General features: G+C 38.7%; 1 protein-coding gene across 6 annotated transcripts in view; it reads right to left on the bottom strand.

The window, feature by feature from the left end:
* The window catches only part of FXR1 (FMR1 autosomal homolog 1), a 56448-nt gene extending 39700 nt beyond the window's left edge, over positions 1-16748 (bottom strand). For 2 of the 6 annotated variants that reach the window (XM_059920582.1, XM_059920585.1), the window contains exon 1: positions 16489-16723. In XM_059920582.1, the coding sequence (XP_059776565.1) occupies positions 16489-16539 (51 nt within the window). In that variant the 5' untranslated portion in view covers positions 16540-16723. The other 4 variants (XM_059920581.1, XM_059920579.1, XM_059920584.1 and 1 more) reach the window with 4 other exon arrangements.
* Positions 16749-17154: the final 406 nt, after the last annotated feature.

Here is a 17154-nt window from a genome sequence, read left to right as displayed (position 1 = left end):
AAACTAATTAAATACACACACGTGCAGTACTTGGTTAAAACATGGCAAAAACGAATACATCTGTTTACCTCATCTACCTCCCAAAATATCTAAACACTATGTGTCAGATATTATTTTAAGCAAATTAGCAAACCAAAGACTAAGAAACTGACGGTGGAAAAACCAAAAAGCAAACAGATCAGCACTACCACCCCAGAAAATCTTTGGAACTCAATACAGAAAGTCTTACAGAAGAGAAGATAACCGATGAGGCTGAAAATAAAAACATTTTATTTTCTTTAATAATGTAGGATCACCCATCACAGAATGTATATGTCATGTATCTAGTCTCTCAGCACCCTCCTCCCACATTTGCTACTGAATTTTATGATTCTGTAATTTGGCCTTGATCTCTCTCCAGCTAGAAATGCCTGTGATCGACTTAATTGTGTGTTATGGGAAATTTCAATGCATATACCTTCATGTGAGGTCTAAAACTCAAGATACTTTCCTTTCAAGAGTGCTATAGTTGGAGCTTCCCTGGTGGCGCAGCGGTTAAGAATCCACCTGCCAATGCAGGGGACGTGGGTTCGATCCCTGGTCTGGCAAGATCCCACATGACAGAGCAGCTAAGCCTGTGCACCACAACTACTGAGCCCGTGTGCCTAGAGTCTGTGCTCCACAACAAGAGAAGCCACTGCAATGAGAAGCCCGTGCACCACAAGGAAGAGCAGCCCCCGCCTGCTGCAACCAGAGAAAGCCCGCGTGCAGCAACGAAGACCCAATGCAGCCGAAAATAAATAAACTTATAAAAGAAATATAGTGGCTGCCAGAAAATTAAAAAAAGAGTGCTATAGTAGCTCTTGCCTTGCAATTCTGAAGACATTTTTTGTTCTTCTTTGTCCTCCCAAAACTAAAAACTAAGAGCTGCCATCTAGTTCAAGCTGTGATTATCTGATCACGCTACAACAATGACTTCCTGGCCAGTTTCTCTATTTCTACTAGTTCATCCATACATCTACTTTCAAGCAATCATTTTGGTCAGCACTTTCATAGCTACGTTCCCAGCAAATCCATCTCTGTTATACCCTTGCCATTTTTAAGGACTATTTTCATAAACTGAGAATTACCAAATTCATGAATATTAGAGTAAAACATCTTTCCATCAGAGATTAGTCATATTTATACTTTCACTGACATTTTCTAGTCCTTCACAAACAATTTTCAGTTTGAAACGTTTCATTAATCTTTATCATTTCTGTATAATTTATACAGCGGATAAGTGCAAATTAGAGCTCCAAATCACTGGGAAATTCTACTCCTCATTATAATAAAAAGGTTTTTTTCTATCTAAAAATCAGTGCTTATACTGCTCCCCACCCCCACTTTACATCCACCACAAACATCAGCATCAGCTTTGTCTGGGTGCACACACTGTTCACACAGTTTAAGAAAAAATACAGCTCTGGAACCTACTCTTATTGCTAATATCTTTCAGGCAGCAGATTAAATAAGCTAAAAACTTGATACCCAAATAAAGTGTATTTGGACTGCAGTGAACAGAAAACATGTTCTAATCCCCAAACCCTAGATTCTAGGGATAAGGGGTTTCTAATGGCCAGATTTCTATAAAAATTGATGCACTTGATACAGGACACAGTCAACATTTTTCAATTCACCAGAATAATGGTAGGTCCCTATATACTCAAGAGATGGAAAATGGCAGGGTTAGGTCTTTGCCAAAATGTTTGAGAGTCAGGAGACACCAAATAACAATGGCAACATTTTCCTGCACATGGCATGGGTGGAGGGCGGGAGGGGGGCGGCATTATGACTAAGTCTCCATAACTTCTGTCTTTCTTGTTAGTCCAACCTTTGGGGATTTGGTCTCTTTTCCTATTCATACTCATCTGGCCCAGAACCTGTATTTCTTAGAATACTCTGACATTTCTTTTTCTTCTCCCCATACATATACAAACATGGAAGCCCAAGCCATCATAAAATGGTCCCTTAATTTGTTCATTCACAAAGCCTGGTATATATTTACACTTGAAACTCTTAACTATAATTTAAAATAATCATCGATAAGTAACAAGGCACTTTAAAATATTTAAAGTGTAATCAAAATATCTTAGAATGCTATCCCTGACAAAACAACAAACAGAGCATCATATAATAAAAACCCAGGAATGCCAAAAATTATATGTAAATTAGGAGTAAGGCAGGAACAGAGGGAATAGCAGGAATCTGAGCCCTGGAAGCACTAATTGAAGAATTTTTTTTTCAAATCCAATCTAGCCTAAAATAAAAATTTAAAAAGAAAACTCAAAGATTCAGTAAGGTGGCAAGTTAACCAAATTAGCTTTTCTAGCTAAAAATAAGCACTGGAAAATAAAACAAACAAAAAATATTCTACTAACAGCAAGGTCCTAGAAATGCCCTCAACAACAAAAAACTGTACACGACCTATGTGCAGACATCTGTGAAACTTGACTAATGAATAGAAATAGACCATTTAGGGAAACGTAAAGCACTCTTGATATTTTAAAATTTTCAACATGCCCCTAAATGGGATCCTACTAAAACACAAAGGAATGTGTAATTCTGTTGAGGGAATAGGGAGTTAACCTTAATAAAATTACATCAAAGCCTATCTTAAAAACAAACAAGAATGCATTCAGTAAGGCAACTTTTAAATGGGGGTAGAGAATAATGAGAAAACACTATCCGTACCAAATACTGAAAATTATTTTAAAGCTACAATAATCAAGACAAAAAAGACAAGGTGCTTGGCAATTTTGAGGTGGGAGCTTCAATGTCCTGTGGAAAGAACAAGGTGCATTCCAGATATCTGCCTAACTTAAACACACATTTTCGAAGTTACAGAACACTACAGCTGAAAAAAACGTTTTTCAACTCGATGAGGGTAGTCATAGGGAGAAAAAATCCTATTGATAAGCAATAATACACACAGTATGAATGAATTTCAAGAATTGACAGAATGAGATTATAAATACAATCAAAAGTCAGAACAGATGGCTGTGGGAAAGCCAGTCCAAAGAGAAACACAATTTCTTTTACAGACCTTCCAGATCCCTCATTTTAGAGAAAGAGAAGCTGAAACTATATACATCTATATAGCCCCAAAGTTTTACTCCCTAGGAGGTTGTAAATGCTGAATTTAAAACCTCATCTTCTGGGACTTTCCTGGTAGTCCAGTGGTTAAGAATCGGTCATGCAATGCAGGGGACGACAGTTCAATCCCTGGTCTGGGAACTAAAATCCCACATGCCTTGGGGCAACTAAGCCCGCACCAGGCAACTACTGAGCCCACGCACCACAACTAGAGAGAAGCCCAGGGACCACAACGAAGACCCAACACAGCCAAAAAATAAATAAACATAGGTTTTAAAAAAATAAATTAAATAAATAAAACCTCATCTTCTGTCTTGAACTCTCTTCAATTAAATCATTATCAATTAAATAACAAAATGCTTTTGCTAATTCCCAGTTTTAAACTCTAAAAGGTTACCTCTAGCAGCAACACTATTATGAAGAAATAAGGCACCATTCCTAAAAAGCCTATTTAAGGCAAAGTCCCAGAACAAAATATCAAAATCTAATTTACAACTGGAAAGGCAGCTACCTTGTTTAATATACTAATCAATTTATCAGAAGCTTTGCTTAAGTGATGATGGCCTAGCAATCTGCAGAGATCCATGAATCCCTTTGAGAACATTCCCACTAAACTCATTAGGAACTATCATCCTAGTCTAAAAAAATTCCTTTGAAAAGTATCATTTCAAATTCACCTGCTACTTCAGATTTTTCAAAAATCCACTAATGACCTCCCATTATTGTAATTCATTACAACACTAAATTCACATATCTTACAAAGGGAGAAGTAGAAACTTAAAAAATTTTATACTGGGACTTCCCTGGTGGAGCAGTGGTTAAGAATCCGCCTGCCAATGCAGGGGACACGGGTTTGAGCCCTGGTCCAGGAAGATCCCACATGCTGCGGAGCAACTAAGCCCGTGCGCCGCAACTATTGAGCCTGCACGCCGCAACTACTGAAGTCCACGTGCCTAGAGCCTGTGCTCCGCAACAAGAGAAGCCACCGCAATGAGAAGCCCGCACACCTCAACGAAGAGTAGCCCCTGCTCGCCGCAACTAGAGAAAGCCCATGCGCAGCAAACGAAGAACGAACGCAGCCAAAAATAAATAAATTTATATGAAAAAAAAAACCTTAATACTCAGCAAACTATTACCAGAAGTCAGACAGTCTGAATCCTCAAAATGAGGTTTAAAGTGGAAGCCCATACCCAAAAACCCAACACTTACGCCCTAAAGCTGTAACTCTTAAACCTCAAAATTCTTGTTAGAAGAGTTTACTGATTGCCAATAGACTGAGCGAAAGAGGCCAGCAAGACACAGAACAAGCTTCCTAAATGGAGGCTATGTTTTCAATGACTCTTACCTGAAGTGGTAAAGCAAGGATTCATCATCAGGAATCAAACCTCTAGTTCACATTTATTCTCCTAAGCAAGCAAAAAGTTCTCACAGTCACATTACTGCCTCCTTCAAACCTGATCAAGTATTCTTATATAATGTAAGATCTTCTCTTTAAAGTCTTTCTCAGGATCACTGGTATGACATTTAAAAATTTTATATTTATTTGGCACAACAGTCAAATAACTATATTTTAGTTGCCTTTTCCAATGTATTAAGACATTACAGTTGATGGCTCAATTATTGAAGCAAATTTGTGATAAAATGCTGTATTTCTAAAAATAAACTGATTGACATAGAGAACAGACTTGTGGTTGCCAAGGGGGAGGTGGGGTGGGGGAGGGATGGATTGGGAGTTTGACATTAGCAGATGCAAACTATTATATACAGAATGGATAAACAACAAGGTCCTACTGTACAGCACAGGGAACTATATCCAATATCCAATATCCTGTGATAAACCATAATGGAAAAGAATATGAAAAATATATATATATACGCATAACCGAATCACTTTGCTGTACAGCAGAAACGCATTGTAAATCAACTATACTTCAATAAAATAAATTTTTAAAAAATAAATAAAAATAAACTGTTTAAAATAAATTCTCAGTACATTAAGAGGCACTGGAATCAGTTTGTTAGATCCTGTAGGGCCTTTCCTCTGACTGGGTAAACTCTCCATTTTCCCAAACTCCACAGTTAAAATTTGCTGCTGTGGATAAATGTAATTACAAAAATATAACCCATGAGAAAAGAAAAGTTAATAGCATAATTTATGCAAAATTCACCTCAGGTTTTTGTTTTTCAAGAACTGACAAAATGGATGATGACTTGTTATTCTTTGATCAATTATCAGTTTGTTTAGTGATTCATTCTCTGGCCCCAGTCTACTTTCCCAGCCCAACAATTCTAACAATTGTGCATTCCTGCAATCAGGATGCTTCCTACAATTGATGGCATCTTAGAATAGCCAATAGCTGAATGGCTGCCAGGATATAAACGTCACTGTTAAGCATGCTCAAACTTGGTTTGCTTGCAATTTTCTGTGGCACTTGATTGCAACCCCTCAATAGTTCATTCAGCAAACCAATGAAGTACCATTTTAGGAAGGATTTAGGTTTCTTACCAGAAGGTTGTTCTGTTGACACCTTCTGATAAAATCAAGAAAGCACCAGCATCAAAACTTGCAGAGTGGGTGAAAATTCTTGTAAGAAAATCCTGGAGATAATAGAGAGCTCTTTTAAAGTATGCTTGCAACATCAATGCTCTCCATGACACTGAGGAAGATATTGTGAGAAGAAACACAATCATCTGAACCTGAAAATGTTTTAGCCAATTTATTTTGCTTCTATTTTCCTTATGTATGCAAATGTTTAAAGATAATCTTTCAGGTGATATAGAAAAGAATTTTAAAAGATAAAACTACCACTCATAGATCAACTGGCAACATTTCTTCTTTTTTAGTGCCTCTTACAACTGATGCCATTTTTAATACAATGAAATTGTATGGCTCTTCCACTGATTTCCCAAATCTACATATGGAAAAATAACCTGTTCCCCGGACTCTAAAACCCAACTTCCAATTATATACACATCTCCACCCATGGCTTACTTTTATACCTAAAATCAATCAACATGTCAACAGTCAGAATCATCTGCTGTGCTGCTTTTGCACTCCACACATGTATGATCCATTTTACAGGATTAAAAAAAAAGAGAAAAGTGAATACAGCAAACTATTTCTTAATCAGAGTTCTACGAGAATACAGCCCAATCACCAAGTCATTCATTGTGTGTAATGAACTTCTCTCCCATGTATCTAGAATAGTACTAGCCATGCACAATCCTTGGAAGAATCGAGAAAACGGTGTTCCTCTGCTTTATAATTCAGATGAGAAACTATTAGGTTGAGAAAACTGACTTAGGGACTCCCAGACCTAAGCAATTTTACACATGAGTCTCAGTCTGCGAACTGAAGGAGTTGAAGCTTCTTAAACTAAGGTAATTCCTAGGCACTCAAAGGTGTGCCTAGAGTACTTAAAGCTACTCCTTCTCCCCCTAAAAATACTACGGTTAATCTTCCTGGAACTTTTATGTCAAGTAATTTAAAGAATTTAATAAACAAACTTTATGTTTCTGGACTGTGTATACAGTTAACAGATACAGAAAGAACTCCTTATTAGGGAAGGGGAAAAAAACACTGAGCAATATACTGGTTTTACTGTTAAGACTGGTCTCAGATCCACTACTTACTATGTAGTAGGTAAAAGAAGAGAGGGCCCAGAGCAGTAAGGTAAGGAAAATAAAGACTCTTTTAACTGGCTTTACTTGCCCAAAAGCAAGTCACAATATCCTCCTTCAGGAACTCTTTATGGTCTTCCCAGAGCACCCTAGAAACTTTTTGGAGCAATTCTCAGAAGGTTCTATCAACCCTGAATGGGACCCAGCTCTCCTAGATGGTGGAGTTCCTCCCATCCCAATCCTAGAAGTGAGGAAGATCTGGCTGATGAGAACAGTATCTAATTCCCCCATGTGCAAACAAAAACAAAAACTTTAAAACAGAGAATTATTGTTTAATACATGGTGCTACCACAACTGCCTATGATATTCAAAATAAGACTTGATGTAGTAAATATGAAATAAACAAATAAAACACTTTAAGAAAACCTAAGGAACTGTATGTATAATCTGGACACAGGCTGTCTTAACCAGGCTGGAAACCCTGAACCCTTAACAGGGGAAAAAATACTTCAGTATGTAAAAAACAGAACTTCTCTATGGCCAGGGATACCAGAGAGTTAACAAATTATAGATGGGGAGGGGGTATTCATATAATGAGTCCTAAGAAATCTCAAAAAGCAAAAAAGGACATCCCAGAAGGAAAATGGGGAAAAACAAGTGATTTATGGAAAAGCAAATCCAAATGGCCAACAAACATTAAAATTCACATGTGGGGATTTGCAAATCAAAGTTGCAATCTTTACATCCAAGAGATTCACAAAAATCAAAGATTATAATGCCTATTTCTGGCAAGGATGTAAAAAAAAAAAAAAAGCTGACATTCATCAATTGAGAAAATACAAAGTGTTAAGCCTTTCGGAATGTAATCTGTTAACATTTATTAGAGTTAACAGGTAAAAGTTCCCTTCCACCAAGCTATCTCGCTCTTTGAAACCTATCCAATGGAAACACACATGGAGCAGCAAAAAACTGAAAACAAAGTGTCTATTAACTGGGGAATGGCTGGATTTCACAGTAATTCTTATGATGAAATATGTAACCATTAAAAAATAAATTACACTCCAACAAAAAATGGCCAAGATGTAGATTATCTTATTTTTACAGAGCAGTATTGAAAAACACCTACGCTTGTATCTGAATGTGTATCTATGTACATTCTATGAGTATGAAGAAAAATCTGGCACGATGTATACTTGGCTACAAACAGGCTACCGAAATGGATTGTGAATGAGAGATCACGTGGAGAAGGGAAACCAAGGGAAAAAGAAAAAAAAGAAAAAAATTTACAATAAAGCAAATATGTATATGCTTATACATATGTATAAAATTATACACTTGCATATACATGTATAGATATTTTTAAAGAGTTGAGATTATCTTTAATACTCCATCAATCAGCACTACTTCCATACAGCACATATATAAACACATTACCACTCCCCATATCTTTTTAATTTTTCCATCTCTAGTGATCTCAAATCCACATTCTAAGTAATAAACTCGTTTGTTTGATGTTTACATACAACACCTAAAAGATCTGGGTTGTTATTTGATTCCCGTAACGAGCACATTCAAGACTGCTGCAATCAAAAATTTTCTTAACTTCAAACAATACACACTTTTTTTTTTAAAGGACCTACATCTATGTCTGGAAATTATTTCAAATCAATGGACACATGTTCTACAAATAAAATCCACAAATTTACTAATTATGTATTACAGAAATTATTGCATCATTATGGAATAAGTCCTTTTAAGGAAAAAAGTTACCCAAGGCAAGCCTTTAGCATCCATTAGTACCGAACATTTAACTGTTCTGAATAAAAAATGACAATGAAAATGCGAGGATTTCATAAGAATACATAAATATCTACTAATGCTTACATACTAGTAATGTTCTTGGTTTATTAATTTCACAAGTTTATAATATCCAACAGTTCCTGAAATAGAAAGACTCAGAGGTTTCAAATGGCCACACAAAACTATAATGACTTTCCTGTTGCCAAGAGTTGAGTTTAAGTTCTCTATAATTCTACATATGCATAAAGTTCTGGGACATATCTGAGCTTGACCAGGATCAATGTGTAAGCCCTCAAAAAAAAAAAAATGTAAGTTCAGTTTGAATCAAAATCAGAAATAATTTAGTTTTGTATATATGCATCTATACAGATATTAACAAGTCAAAAGAGTGTCCAGACACCAAGAATGACTGATCCATTTGTTCATTCAACAAATATGTACTGAAGGTCTACTAATGAACTAACTACACATATCAAGTCACTGGAAAACTTCAGACTTGAAAATAACCTGGAAAACTATTAAAGCAAAAAGCTATGAAACAAGAAAAGTTCTACTTTTTTTTTTTTTTGGCCACGCTGTGCAGCATCAGGATCTTAGTTCCCCGACCACGGACTGAACCCCTGCCCCCTGAATTGGGAGTGCAGAGTCTTAACCACTGGACTGCCAAGGAAGTCCCAAGGAAGTCCCAAGAAGTTTTACTATTATTAATTAGCCAGAATAAGAAAGGCACGGGGCTTCCCTGGTGGCGCAGTGGTTGAGAGTCTGCCTGCCAATGCAGGGGACACGGGTTCGAGCCCTGGTCTGGGAAGATCCCATATGCCGCGGAGCAGCTGGGCCCGTGAGCCACAACTACTGAGCCTGCGCGTCTGGAGCCTGTGCTCCGCAACAAGAGAGGCCGCGACAGTGAGAGGCCCGCGCACCGCGATGAAGAGTGGCCCCCGCTTGCCGCAACTAGAGAAAGCCCTCGCACAGAAACTAAGACCCAACACAGCCATAAATAAATAAATAAATAAATAAAATTTAAAAAAAAATATTACTGACAATCACTCCTCTCAGAAAATAAACTATTAAAAAAAAAAAAAAAAAAAAAAAAAAAAAGAAAGGCACGGAGATAGGAACCCAAAAGATGAGATTCCTGATTCTTAAGAAATACTGACAGGGAAATGCCATGTTGCTTTGCCAACAACTATAAATCTCATAGTTATTACTGGGGAGACCTCTACTCATGCTCCCAAAAAAGCTAAGCAAAATATGCTGAGGCTAGAGTATGGAAGACAAGTTATAACAACTAACATTTAACTTAGATTTAACTTTGGTTCAATTTTGCCATGGCTATCAGCCTCTTAAATGTAAGGAAAAATAAACTGAAGAGATTGTTGTACGTGTAAATATATATTACACGTACAGATTAACAAAAGTAATGCTTTGCATTGCTTAATTTTGTTTTGCTCAAGCTATTCTTTATTTGGTCCTAGAAAATTTAGATTTGGTCCTAGAAAATTTAGATTTGGTCCTAGAAAATTTTACACCAGCATCACAACAGAATTTACTACTATTAGCTAAACATCTGCCAAAGAATTTTCTCAAGCCTTCTGATAACTACTGTGTCACATCTTAAAATCTGAACAGGACGTTTCATACATATATAAAAAAGCATTTCAAACATTTCCCAAAATACCTTACACATAACGAACACTATAAAGCTAACAATTAAGGATGGTATAAATCACAACTATCCAGCACAAATTATAATTTGAGCCATATATCTAGTTTTAAAATTTCTAAGTATATTAAAATAAGTAAAAAGCAGGTGAAGTTAATTTTAATAATTTTAACCCTATATTTCCAAAATATTATTTCAACACGTAACCAAAATTTTAAAACTCTGCAGTCTTACATTCCTTTTTTCATACTAAGTCTTTGAAATCTAGTATGACTTTTACAATTAAAGGACATCTCAATTCAGACTAGTACATTTCAGCTCCATGGCGAGTGGCTACCATTGGAAAGGGCAGATTTCTGTAATGTGAAGCAAAGCTCAAATCATTTCTCCAGGAATCCTCCCAATTCAGTCCTCTTGACTCCCATTGTATTCATCAGAATAATTTATAATTAATAATTTGATAAGCCATATATTCGTACTTGGAAAAAAAAAATCACATAATGGTTAGAGATCAGGCCCTCTGGGAGTCCAAAACATCATTATGAATCTTGAATCAGCCTATTAATTTTACGGATAGATTCGCTTAGCCTCAGTTTCCTCAAATGGGGTAACATTATCTCTTTCACTCTGACTGAGAGGACTAAATAAGATAAATTCATGTAAAGTACCTACACAGTCTGATAGTCTGAGTGCTCAACAGATAATAGCTGTTATTGTTGTTAGAGCTAGATAGGACCTTAGTGAACTAACAATCTAGCAGATTCCACCACTTGATAAATTGTCAAAAGAAATCCAAGTGCCTCATACTGCGGATGAAAAACCTAAGCCCTCACAAACTAGCTAGTATGAGAATTAAGGGTCAATCACAGAATGCATACTGCTCTTCAACTACAAAAAAGCAAGTTTGCTACATCCTTAACACTGTGGTAGAGAATTCAGTTCTTGAGTTGTTATTATCCAGTCAAGTGTCTGCCTTGTCTTCCTAGCTAAAACACAAGCTTACTGCCATGAGATTTCCTTTGGCGAACCTCTCATGCTATGCTGAACTAGGCAACTGGAAGTGAGAAGCCCTGGTGTTAAATCTCATTTCAGCTACAGTGTAATTGGGACGTTATTTAATCATTATTGGCAGTTTCCTAATATGTAAAATGAGGATAAAAACACATACCTCATGCAGTCCCTGAGAGAAATCAGGAAATACATGTACAAGCCTCAAAGAATACACAGTAAATAACAGATAATAGTAATAAACAAATAATAGTAAACTATTATTTTACTCACAGAATACACACAAATATCTGATGATATAAAAAATATAAACATGTATAGAAAGAAAAATATGGAAAAAAGTATGTTTTCTGTAAGTAAAGCCAAGGCCTTGACAACAAATTCTCTAGATAGGTAAGATTACGGATTTTGGGGGTTTTTTTTAATAAACTTATTTATTTATTTTTGGTTGTGTTGGGTCTTCGTTGCTGCACGCGGGCTTTCTCTAGTTGCGGCGCGCAAGCTTCTCATTGCAGTGGCTTCTCTTGTTGCAGAGCACAGGCTCTAGGTGCGTGGGCTTCAACAGTTGTGGCACATGGGCTCAGCAGTTATGGCTCGCAGGCTCTAGAGCTCAGGCTCAGTAGTTGTGGCACGCATGTGGGATCTTCCCGGACCAGGGCTCAAACTCGTGTCCCCTGCATCGGCAAGTGGATTCTTAACCACTGCGCCACCAGGGAAGTCCCGAGATTACAGTTTTCTTTCTTTGCTTTTGTGTTTTCAGATGTTTCATTAATTACACATTGTTCTTGTAATACAAAAACAAAACTCCACAGGAAAAGTATTTAAGTATTTAAATTTAATTTTTAAAAATTAAGTGGCCTTTTCACTTAGTTAAATCCTAGCTCTTCTACATATTTAAAAAACTGCATTTTAAAACATGTACAACAATAGCTTCAAAATATCTGGAACTGTATGTTCTTAATTTAATAGTGTCCCCAGTAAGAGAGCAACCATCTTTTCCTCTATTACTAATCTCCACAAAGAAATCAACAATATTCTACACTAACTTTGAAGTCAGTACATTTTCAAAACACAACTCCTTTACTGTAACTCTACAGACCATCATCATTAGCAATAATAAACCTATTGCATGATTTATTACTCTCAAATTTCATTTAAATATTAAACTAAAGCAAAAAGGAAATTTTGCAAATATCATAGCACTTTAAAATGTTCTGTAGTTGATCAATTACACAGTCAAAACCAGAAATCACGGAGCTCTAAAAGTAATTCTATCTTCTACAGAGAAGGCCTGAAAATTCATTCAGCCATCTTAGAGATCACAGAGATTCCTTGGAACACCATGGAAACTTTCCTCTCCAAGAGCCAGAAACTGAGTGACTTACTTTCAACTTCTATTTAAAATTATATTCTGCTCACGGCTATGCAAGCTAAAATGCTATTACAAAGCTTAAGATCATATACATCAGTTAAAAAGCATTTTAATGACCCCAAATGGGCACAAGGCTTTTTTGGGGTTAACGAAAATGTTCTAAAATAAGATTGTGGTAATGGTTACACAACTCTGTAAATACACTATCAGAAAATGTAAATTCCATCTGAAAGCTTTAAAAAGGAAACAAAAAGAAAAAAGGCATCTTACATGACCAGTAGTATAAACCCTATGCTGCCACACTCCAGATAAAAAAGGCTACAAAAGCGAATTTTTATATAAAATTACATCCCCCATCAAGTGCTTAATTACCATATTTCCCATTCTTCCCAACCCCTATAGAGTTATCTGGCTTCAAACAAGAGTATACCAAGTTTTTATGTCTGTAACTACCACAGATCCACTGTTAAGTAAAAAGCGCAGGATGCAGAACAAAGTATTTAGTATGCAATCATTTGTGTAAATATTTGGGGGGAAAAAAGAGACTACTCTATTTTGGGGTTGAATCTTCTTCACCGGTTCCAAATATTTTGTGCAATGAAGTTTCAGTTCCACTAAAAATCTTTAATCAATGTCTACAGCGCACTGCCTCAAGCATGATGATACTGGCTACTAATCCCATGACTTTGAAGTTCTTCAATGGCAATTCGCATTTACAGCCAAGTGTGTTGGGGGAGGGCAGGGCAGAGAAAAGGGGAGAAAATGAGGAGGAAAATCAGAGTCACCTGTACATTGAAAACCACCACTGAAAGAAAAAACTACACCAAAATGTTACCTGTTGTTATCTCAAGGCAACTTCTGTTTTTTTCTGATAGTTTCTAAAATCCCTCACTGACCATGTATTATTTTTTAAATTAAAAAAAATTACTTAAAATAAAATTACTTCCACACTAAACAAAAGCCAAACTGAAAACTCTACACAGTTTTCTGTATGATTCTGTTTAGGACATTCTGGAAAAGGCAAAACTATGGGGACAGAAACCACCCCAGGTTCTGGGGGTGTGGAGAGAGGATGACTGCAAAGGGGCAGGATAGAAATTAAGGGGATGGTGGAACTATTCTATCCCTTCATGCTAGTGGTAGTGGCTACACAACTGTTAGCATTTATCAAAGCTCACATAATTGTATGTCAAAAAAGATGCACTTTACCATATGCAAATTAATCTCAAAAAATTCATGTAATTAAAATTAATAAAACTGTTTCTGCGGTAAGCCAATTTTTTTCCAAGCGGACAGTTTCATGGGATAAAAAATACTGCAGACTACTGAACTACTTCAAAAGCCTCATTTTATACAAAAGATTATAGCCCAGGGATATTTGGTCAAGGGTGCATTGCTAGACAATGTTAAGTAAGCTGAAGTATGTACAGACCTAGAATTCCTATGTGTTTAACTTCAAATGCAGGGCTCCTTCCACTTCATCATGCTCACTCTTCCAGAGTTCGAAGACCGTAGTTTCCACAAAGTGCATGTACAAATGGATTATGGCAGGACATAAAATTCCAAACGTTCAAGTGCTATCTCAGTAGAGACAACGTGACTAGAGTCCTTCCCAACCTCTGCCAAAAAACCACCTAACTTTACATTGTTAGGCAAAAATGGGTAATGGAATGAAAGTCTAAGAATCAAGCAGATTTTGTATAGTATGGATAGGTATCAACAACAAATACTTTGGAGTTCCAAAATGGGGGCATCTGATTCGTGAATTGACAAAAGCAAAATAAAACAACCAAAAAACTTTGGGAAACCAAAGTAAGATGGTAAACAATCTTTACTAAAACATTCAAACTGACGATCTTATTATTCAACCTTATAAATTAAAAATAAAGTATATGTATAGCAGGTGAACAACATAAAATATACTTGGATAAAAAGAAATGGTGTTGTATCTACCATCAACATGCTAAAAATAATTTGTTAAGGCAAAATAATCTTTTCTGTATTTCGATATGCCAGGAAAAAATGCATACCTCCATTACACAAGAATTGAATAGCCAAATGGTAAAAATGATACAAATATGATGAACCTTATCTACCCTTAACAGGAAAAAGTATAAGCCCATTCTTTGTGCACTGTGCCACAACTGTATCTGCAGTCGTTCAGAGAAGGCAACCATTAGGTTTAAGAACAGAAGGGGACTTCCGTGGAAGTGCAGTGGTTAAGACTTCGCCTTCCATGCAGGGAGTATGGGCTGGATCCCTGGTAGGGGAACTAAGATCCCACATGCCTCTCAGCCAAAAAACCAAAACATAAAACAGAAGCAACAGTTGTAACAAATTCAATAAAGACTTTTAAAAAATGGTCCACACCAAAAAACATCTTAAACAAATAAAGAACAGAAGTTAATTAAGCATCTACTCAAATTTTACTCAGGTCTTTCGTCTGACACCTAGTTGTAAACATAGGCTGATAATGTAACCAGTCACACATTAAAGGACTCCTTTCCACCAAGCAGTCCCTGTTTCTACTTTATGCTAACCACCTAAGAAGATTCAAACTTGTAAATACTTACAGAGATCCTTCAGACGCCAACTGTGATTCCCCACCATGCTATAACCACGTGATAGCTAAACCAATTCCACATAGATAATTAGTAAACTAGGAGAGGAAAAGCAACGCTGAAAATAGGAATTACGACCACCTAGTAAAATAAAATTCTGTGCGGGATAAAAGGCACGCTGAAACGAAACCCAGTGAGAATACATTCTGCGTACTCACAATACTACTCCTGTATTAGGAGAAGGCCCTTCATAAAAATAGCCAGGACTCTCAAACATTTGAGATGCTGGCTTAGTGAGATTGACTGACAGACAACAGCTGGGGAGATTTTGTATTGATCTCGTAACCTCGTGGCATACTTTGGGAGAAAGGGAGAATCGGGAGAAAGGACCGTTATAATGGCAAAACTAAACTGTAAGGATTTCATTTTCATTTATGTCACCCCTACACTGGAAGCCCCTACTAAATTCCTCTACTCTCGAATTCCTCTTCCGTTTTCCAGACCCGATCCTATAGTAATGCACCTCCTTCCACCCGATGGAAACAAAAAACCTCGGGGGGGGGGGGGGGGGGGCGGGTCAACACCTTCCCAAAACACTGGGTAACCGATAAAGAAACTAGTCACCTCCCCACCTGTGTCTCCTTAATCCATTTCACATTTTAAATCTTAAAGCCTAGAACTCTCGCCTTTTCTTCCGTAATAGAGGAGCTCAGGCGCCGCCCAATTTCCCAGGCCGCAAAAAATATTTCTACCCGCCACATTTCAAGATTTTCTAGTTTTCTCTTCGATCCTAACCCTCAATCCGGCACCCGCTCACCCTTCAGACACTGAAGTTTATTAGCCCGAAACCCTAGTACAAAGGTGAATTCCTAAGATTCCGCGACGCGCCCCCCCAAGGGGGTGGGGAGGGGTCGGAGCAGCGGGCCGAGGCGCTCCCGCTCGGCCCAGTCCGAGGGGCGGGGGAGCGGCTGTGACCACACAATCCCACCACCTCCTTTCACGACTGCCCCCAACCTCCCGGAGCTCGGGCCTGCTCCCAGGGAGCTCCCTGCCGCCATTCGGCTTCTCCTCACCGGCCCGCCAAGGGCCACACTAGCATCCAAGAAGAAGATTCATAAATAGGAATACGGAAAAGATATCCGACGTGTTGTTTCAAAACATAACGGAGCCCGGGCCCCCGAGACCGTTAAACCGCGGGTGGAGGGGGGAGAAGCGATGAACCTAGCGGCCTCAGGCTTTGGCCTAGCCGCCCTTTTCGACCCCAAACCTCACTCTCCAGGACCACCAACCCTCCCTCAAACCTGCCCCATCCCCCAGAAGACCCGACAAAGCGGCAAAAGGGTCGGTACCTTGTAGAAAGCCCCGTTGGAGCCGCGAACCTCCACCGTCAGCTCCGCCATGTTGGAACCGCAAAGGCCGCTGGGAAGAGATTCTAGAAACTTTCCAACCAGAGAGGAGGAGGGGGAGGGGCGTGAAGGAGGCAGAGGGAGGGACGGGGAAAACAGGGCGGGGACTGCGATTCCCCCGCCCCACACCCCTGGGGTCTCACCGCGCAGTCCTGATTCTCCCAGCGGGATCCCCCCCGCTCCTTACATCACTATCCCCCGGCTCCGCCCGCCGCCGCAACGTTCTGTTCGCCTCCCGACACAATCGCCCGACCTTGTTGACCCGCCCCTACGTCTCCGCCCCCCGGTGCGCGCAGCTTACCCGCCCCAGCCTGTCCGGGCCTCCAGCCGGCGGGGACTGAACTGGCCGGACGGGCGCCGCCTGCCTCACGCCTCTGCGTTCTGCCGGTTTCGGGCATCGTGCCCTGAAACTTCCTTGAGGTGCTGGTAGCCCTGAAGTAGCTTCCCCACCTAGAGAAGCCCCCACTCTGGGGGCTTCAGACGCCCACTGGCACAAACTTTGGGGGAAAGAGGGAGCCTATAAATGGACATACAATGGGCTCTAAACTCTCCCGCCTCGGTCTTGAAAAAAAATCGGTGGCCTCCTCCCGACTCCACACAGTTCGGCCC

This window comes from Balaenoptera ricei, chromosome 4 (assembly GCF_028023285.1).
Source record: "Balaenoptera ricei isolate mBalRic1 chromosome 4, mBalRic1.hap2, whole genome shotgun sequence".
NCBI lineage: Eukaryota > Metazoa > Chordata > Mammalia > Artiodactyla > Balaenopteridae > Balaenoptera > Balaenoptera ricei.
This window is presented reverse-complemented; position numbering and strand designations above follow the sequence as displayed.